General features: G+C 50.2%; 1 protein-coding gene across 1 annotated transcript in view; it reads right to left on the bottom strand.

The window, feature by feature from the left end:
- LOC148043228 (uncharacterized) overlaps positions 1-4,768 on the bottom strand; it is a 25,033-nt gene extending 20,265 nt beyond the window's left edge. Inside the window, exon 1 of the mRNA XM_087726558.1 lies at positions 3,867-4,768. Coding sequence (XP_087582684.1) covers positions 3,867-4,397 — 531 coding nt within the window. The 5' untranslated portion in view covers positions 4,398-4,768. The remainder of the gene's footprint in view (positions 1-3,866) is intronic.
- Positions 4,769-7,730: the final 2,962 nt, after the last annotated feature.

The following is a 7,730-nucleotide window of genomic DNA, read 5'->3' as shown; positions in this document are numbered from 1 at the left end:
GTTTAGTGACCGTTAAAAGTTACAGCGGCACTGGAAAAAAAAGTGGCTTGTGACCATTTTCCACACTTACGACCATTCCTGCCTTCCCATGGACACGTGATCAAAACTCAGACGCTCGGAAACTGTCTCATATTTGGGATGGCTGCAGTGTCCCATCATATTGATCCCCTTTGCCAAGTCCACGAGGGAGCCAATTTCTCTTAAGAAACAGGTTACTGTAGGGATTCACTGAACAACGGTCATAAAATGGGACAAAGCTCACTTAATTGTTTCACTTGCCAACAGGAACTTTGAATTCAATTGTGGTCGTAGGTCGAGGACTACCTGTATTCTTGCTCTTATGTTCTTGTTATTATTGTTCTTGTTGTTCTTGTTATTATTCCCACAACCCTGTCATAATATTACCTGCTGTATTCCTATTCTCTTCCTTCCTAGGATCTCTCTCTTCCCACTTAGGACTATAACCATGTTGCTTGTCTCTTTACAATTTATATTGTTTCATTTGTTTCCTTGTATAATTTGATTGCTTATTAGTAACCTATGACCATCCCTAAGTGTTGCATCTTATGATTCTTGATGATTGTATTGTATTCTATTTTTCTTTATGTAGACTGAGATATTATATTCCATTCCTTATTCTATTCTATTCTATTCTATTCTACTCTACTCTATTCTATTCCATTCCTTATTCTATTTTATTCTATTCCATTTCTTATTCTATTCTATTCTATTCCATTCCTTATTCTATTATATTCTATTCTATTATTCTATTCTATTCTATTCTATTCCATTCTTATATTCATTCTATTCTATTCTTCATTCCAATATCTATTCTATTCTATCCTATCCTATCCTATCCTATCCTATCCTATCCTATTCCATTCCATTCCATATTATATTCCATTCCATTCCATTCCTTATTCTATTCTATTCTACTCTATTCCATTCCTTATTCTATTCTATTCTATTCCTTATTTTATTCTATTCCATTCTTATATTCATTCTATTCTTCATTCCAATATCTATTCTATTCTATTCTATTCTATTCTATTCTATTCTATTCTATCCTATTCCATTCCATTCCATATTATATTCCATTCCATTCCATTCATTCCATTCTATTCTATTCTATTCTATTCTATTCTATTCTATTCTACTCTACTCTACTCTATTCCATTCCTTATTCTATTCTATTCTATTCCTTATTTTATTCTATTCCGTTCCATTCCATATTCTATTCTATTCTATTCCATATTCTATTGTATTCTATTCCATTCCATTCATTCCATTCATTCCATTCATTCCATTCATTCCATTCCTTATTCTATTCTATTCTATTCTATTCTATTCCATTCCATTCCATTCCATTCTTTGTTCTCAATCAGACTGGTAGTTTTCAGAGGCCCAAAGTCACCCCACGTCTGCCTGATGGCAGATTCCAAATTATATTTCTTGGAATTATTTGCAAGGTTTAGGATTCCTGCTTGGCCTGCCCTGACCCTCGAACAGCAGCCCTTGTCTAAATTGGCTTTTGATGAAAAGCAAATTTCCAGTGGCTCTTAACTGGGATGATCCCGGGGGTCTCCCAGAGGGGAATCTAATCTGGGTGGATCCCGGTTGTTTTCACACCTTACGCATTACGCAAGACCAGGAACAAGCCACACGTGGGGAGACCACGAATGGTTTTGCCTCTGTAGCTTTCGCTTCTCACGCACTCAACGGAGCCACCTTGGAAAAATATGTCCCCAGCGCAAAAGCCGGATAGCCAACAGGAAAGTCTCCTTGATTAACAGGAAGGTGTAATTCACACCCTGGAAAGAGACCCGTGCGAATTTTTCAGATAACGGCCGTGATTCATCCAGGGGGGCTTCTTGGGGAAGAGCGGAGGGAGGCGCTAGACCCCCCCCAAATCACAGACAGGGCCAAGCAATGGCCTTCTTCCATCGGCTCCTTCATGGGCCCAAACGTCCCTCCCTGCCATGCAGGAAGTCCTCGCCTCACAGCGGTTCGTTTAGCGACCCTTCGAAACGACAGCGGCACTGGCAAAAGTGACCTTTCTCCACTTTTTCACACAGTTATGACGGCTGCAGCATCTCCAGGGTCACATGCTTGGCAACTGGATCCTATTTATGACCGTTGGAGGGTCCTGGGATCAGGGGGGGGGTGTTCCCTTTTTGTGACCTTCTGGCAAGCAAAGCCAACGGGGGGAGCCAGATTCGCTTAGCGACCAGGTGACTAATTTAACAACGGCGGCCGTTCGCTGAAGAAACGTGGCAGGGAAAGTCATAACATCTGGCAAAACGTGCTCAACAAACAACTCATTTTGCATCATAAAGTTTGTCCTAAATTGTGTCATATATACGTGTTTGTGTGTGTGTGTGTTTGTGTATTTATATGTATGTATGTGTTTACACACACACACACACACACTTATGAACACAACTGAGCCCAGAATTTCTGTTGCTAAGCGAGAAGTTTGTGAAGCGCGTTTCGCTCCATTTTACGACTCTCCTGGCCACCGTTGTTAAGTGAATCACTGCGGTTACTAAGACAGCAACAAGGCTGTTAATTGAATCTGGCTTCCCCTTTTGACTTGGCTTGTCAGAAAGGGGGCCCGTGACTCCCGGACCCTGCAAGCGTCATAAATATGAGTCAGTTGCCAAAAGACTGAATTTTGATCACACGGCCACTGCAACGGTCGTAAGTGTGAAAAATGACCCTAAGTCAATTTTTTTCAGTGCCCTTGTAACTTGGCAAACGATTCACATTTATGATGGTTGCAGTAACCAATGTCCCAAGTAGCAGCATAAATGTTGGGCTAATTGTGGTCGTTAAGTGGAGGACTACCTATAATTGATTTGGAAGGGACATCGGAGGTCTTCTAGTCCATCCCCTTGCTCAAGAGAGGAGCCTTAGACAGAATAATCAAGTTGGAGGGAACCTCAGAGGTCTTCTAGTCCATCCCCTTGCTCAAGGCAGGAGCCTTAGCCAGAATAATCAAGTTGGAGGGAACCTCAGAGGTCTTCTAGCCCATCCCCTTGCTCAAGAACAGGAGCCTTAGGCAGAATAATCAAGTTGGAGGGAACCTCAGAGGTCTTCTAGTCCATCCCCTTGCTCAAGACAGGAGCCTTAGACAGAATAATCAAGTTGGAGGGAACCTCAAAGGTCTTCGAGTCCATTCCCTTGCTCAAGGCAGGAGCCTTAGACAGAATAATCAAGTTGGGGGGGAACCTCAGAGGTCTTCTAGCCCATCCCCTTGCTCAAGGCAGGAGCCTTAGCCAGAATAATCAAGTTGGAAGGAACCTCAGAGGTCTTCTAGTCCATCCCCTTGCTCAAGACAGGAGCCTTAGACAGAATAATCAAGTTGGAGGGAACCCCAGAGGTCTTCTAGCCCATCCCCTTGCTCAAGACAGGAGCCTTAGACAGAATAATCAAGTTGGAGGGAACCTCAGAGGTCTTCTAGTCCATCCCCTTGCTCAAGACAGGAGCCTTAGACAGAATAATCAAGTTGGAGGGAACCCCAGAGGTCTTCTAGTCCATCCCCTTGCTCAAGGCAGGAGCCTTATACCCAGATTGAGGACCCCGATTGCTGGGGGCAATAGGTTAGCTCTGTAGGGGCTGCAAAGCACCAAAGCGCTTTCGCTCTACAGAATGATCGGGTTGGAAGGGTACCTCAGAGGTCTTCTAGTCCAACCCCTTCCTCAAGGCAGGAGCCTTATACCCCCATCCCATCCCGTTGTCCAGTCGATTTTGGATCCATGGGGGATCCCCCTGTGTGTGTGTGAGAGAGAGGGGGGGTTCCGACCTTCCGCGCCACGAGCCGGGAAGAGTGGGGGTCTCGTCGTCCCCCCCAGCGCCCCCCTTACCTGCTTGCGGAGCGCCTCGAAGGCGGCGCTGATGGTGTGCACCCGGGTCCTCTCGCGGGCGTTGGCCAGTAGCCTCCGGGTTTGCTGCAGCGCTTTTATCTCCGAGCCGGCGCCGCCGCCGGCCGGGTCGCTTGTCCGCTTGCGAGGCGAGGCGGAGCCCTCGCCGCCGCCGCCGTTATACAAGCCCCGGGAAGGCAGGAGGGCGGGCAGGGGGCTCTCCGGGACCCCCGCGGACGCCGCCTCCTCTTCCTCCTCCTCCTCCTCCTCGGGGAAGAGCGACGAGCCCGGGCAGCGCAGCGCCGCCGGGAAGGGCGCCTCGACCCCCGGCAGACCCCCGGCGCCTGGCCCGCCTTGGGGGAAGCCCGGGCGCGGCGGGGAAGGCGGGCGCACGTGCTCCGGGACCCCCGGCCGGCCCCTCCCGCCGCGCAAGCCCGGCCGGCTCCTGCGCTTCAGCTTCTGGATGCCGCGCAATTCTTGCAGGCAGAAGCGCTTCCAGCGGGTCTCCGCCTCCGTCAGCTGCAAGTTCTTCATGCCGGGTTGAGCTGCGCTGGGCCGGGCTGGAGCTTTGGCCCCGGACGCGGCTCCTGCGGCTGCTGCTTTGGCGGCGCCTTGGCCGAACAGCTGCTGCGGCTGCGAGCCGGGCTTCGCGCAAGCGGCGCGGGCGGGCGGGCGGGCGGGCGGGGGAGGCTGTCAGCTGAAGCCCCGGCTGCTTTGGCTGCCTCCGCCGCCGCTGCTGCTGCAGCATTGGGGGGGCCGCCCAGCCCAACCCGCCATCTGGGTTTGTTTAAGCCCCCGTTTGGCACAGGAGACCCCCGGGGGGAGGGAGGGAGGGAGGGCGCGATCCGCCGGGCAGGCGCTTCTCCTTCGCCTCCTTTACGCAGCAGCTGGGTCGATCCACCCCCCCCCCCTTCCACCCGCCCGTCTTTTCTTTGGCGGGACAATCAGCTCCGACCCCAAGAAGGAAGGGAGCAGCGAGGGGAGGGGTCTGAGGGACCCCCGCCGCTTGCCGTCTCCGAGGCTGTCCCGCAGGCGGCGACTGGGAAGGGGGCGTCTCTCCCCGGCCCCCTCCTGCTGGGACCATCTGTGCCCGTCCTGAAAGGCGGAACGGTCCCGAATGCAGAAGGAGAGAGTGGGAAGGGACCTTGGAGGTCTTCTAGTCCAACCCCCCCCTTCTCAAGCAGGAGACCCTTACGGAACTGCAGAATAACAAGAGCTGGAAGGGACCTTCGAGGTCTTCTAGTCCAGCCCTCCCCGGCTTAAGCAGGAGACACTTTCCTACAGGATAACGGAGTTGGAAGGGGGCTTGGAGGTCTTCTAGTCCACCCCCCCTTCTCAAGCAGGAGACCCTTACGGAACTGCAGAATAACAAGAGCTGGAAGGGACCTTCGAGGTCTTCTAGTCCAGCCCTCCCCGGCTCAAGCAGGAGACACTTTCCTACAGGATAACGGAGTTGGAAGGGCGCTTGGAGGTCTTCTAGTCCAACCCCCTCTTCTCAAGCAGGCGATCCTTACGGAACTTCAGAATAACAAGAGCTGGAAGGGACCTTCCAGGTCTTCTAGTCCAACCCTACCCGGCTTAAGCAGGAGACACTTTCCTACAGGATAACAGAGTTGGAAGGGGGCTTGGAGGTCTTCTAGTCCAGCCCCCCCTTCTCAAGCAGGCGATCCTTACGGAACTTCAGAATAACAAGAGCTGGAAGGGACCTTCGAGGTCTTCTAGTCCAGCCTCCCTTCTCAAGCGGGAGACCTATACCATTGCCGTCAGCCTCACCTTCTGGTGGCAAGTTGTTCCACTGGTTAATTGTTCTCACTGTCAGGAAATTCATCCTTAGTTCTAGCTTGCTTCTCTCCTTGATTAGTTTCCATCCATTGCTTCCTGTCCTGCCTTCAGGTGCCCTGGAGAATAGCTTGACTCCCTCTTCTTTGGGGCAACCCCTGAGGTATTGGAAGACTGCTATCATGTCATCCCCTAATCATTCTATTTATTAAAACTAGACATGCCCAGTTCCTGCAGCCGTTCATCGTATGTTTTAAGCCTCCAGTCCCCTCATCCTCTTCGCTGCTCTTCTCTGCCCCCTTTCCAGTCTCAGCTCTGCGTGTATTTTGGTGGCCAAACCTGAACACAGTATTACAAATTTACACACCAGTGCAGTATAAAAATAGGATTAATGCTTCTTGTGGCCTTGATGTTGTCCCTCTGTTGATGCAGCCCAGGATTGCATTGGCCTTTTCGGCAGCTGCCGCACACGGCTGGCTCACGTTTGAGAGATTGTTCACTAGGATTCCCAGATCCCTCGCACAGGGACGACTGCTGAGCCAGGTGCTACCTCTTCTATACCTGTGCATTGTGATTTTTTAAATTTTTGTTTATTACAAACCCTTATACCAGTGTTTCTCAACCTTGGCAACTTGAAGATGTCCGGACTTCAACTCCCAGAATTCCCCAGCCAGCATTCACGTATAAACAATTCAGTGTCTAGGACAGTGTTTCTCAACCTTGGCAACTTGAAGATGTCCGGACTTCAACTCCCAGAATTCCCCAGCCAGCATTCGCTGGCTGGGGAATTCTGATAGTTGAAGTCCGGACATCTTCAAGTTGACAAGGTTGAGAAACACTGCCTTATACGCATTGACAAAAACATACACAACACTTACAAATAACACCGGAACCGCGTGTTCCTTCTTACAGCAGAGATGCCTATCTTTACAAACACTATTTCCCTCTCAATACATCTCTACACAATTTTACTCTTATAATCCTATTATTCTTTTCTCCTTTGCTTATCAAGTCCATGTTTGGTTATTTGTATCAGACAATCTTTATTCTTCTACTAATATATAACTTTTTTGTAAATCCTACTTTCCCTGCAATCTTATCACTAAGTGGTACTTCTCCTATAATGTAAACTAAGAGCCGAGGTGGCGCAGTGGTTAGGGTGCAGTACTGCAGCCACTTCAGCTGACTGCTATCTGCAGTTCGGCGGTTCAAATCTCACCGGCTCAGGGTTGACTCAGCCTTCCATCCTTCCGAGTTGGGTGAAATGAGGACCCAGACTGTGGGGGCGATATGCTGACTCTGTAAACCGCTTAGAGAGGGCTGAAAGCCCCATGAAGCGGTATATAAGTCTAACTGCTATTGCTATTGCTATTCTCCCCTCTTGCCTAAGGGGGAAACCTTATTCTTCCCACCACTAAATGGCCTTGGGTTGGAGAAGGCCCAGATCTTCCTGGAGCTCCACTCTTATCTTCTGAAGCAGCGGTGTCAAACTCAACTTCATTCAGGGCCACATCAGGGTTGGGGTTGATCTTGGGAGAGGCAGGGCGTGGCCAGCTCAATGTTATTCCTGTCGGAGCGCCTGTGGCCAGTGAAAATGGATCTCGGGAGGGCCGTGCGCCATCCTCCCAATATCTGCAATGCGGGCTGGTCCCTCACTGCTTCCTGGGCAGCCCCGTAGCCCAGATCTAAGCACCCTGCAGGCTGGATCCGGCCTCTGGGCTTTGAGTTTGACACTCCTGTTGTAAAGAGTTGGCTACTCGCGCCACCTTGTTGTTGTTTGCAAATTGGATTCTATCTACCCCTCATCTAAATTGTTGAATCCCTTCCTCCCTCCCTCCTAGGGGTTTTCTAGATTTTCATCAGGAACGGAGAAGGCTGGAGATAAGTGGAGAATGGTTGAAGCAGCGGTGGGATCAGAGGTAGGTTCCTACCGGTTCGGACAGCTTCAGCCGAGTAGTCAGCTGACTGTTATCTGCAGTTCGGCGGTTCAAATCTCACCGGCTCAAGGTTGACTCAGCCTTCCATCCTTCCGAGGTGGGTGAAATGAGGACCAGGATTGTTGGGGGCGATATGCTGACTCTGTAAACC

Source organism: Thamnophis sirtalis, unplaced genomic scaffold, assembly GCF_051295495.1.
Source record: "Thamnophis sirtalis isolate CommonGarterSnake01/CBP01778 unplaced genomic scaffold, rThaSir2_p1.2 scaffold_12, whole genome shotgun sequence".
Lineage (NCBI taxonomy): Eukaryota > Metazoa > Chordata > Lepidosauria > Squamata > Natricidae > Thamnophis > Thamnophis sirtalis.
The sequence above is the reverse complement of the archived record's forward strand: the minus strand, read 5'-3'. Positions and strand labels throughout refer to the sequence as shown.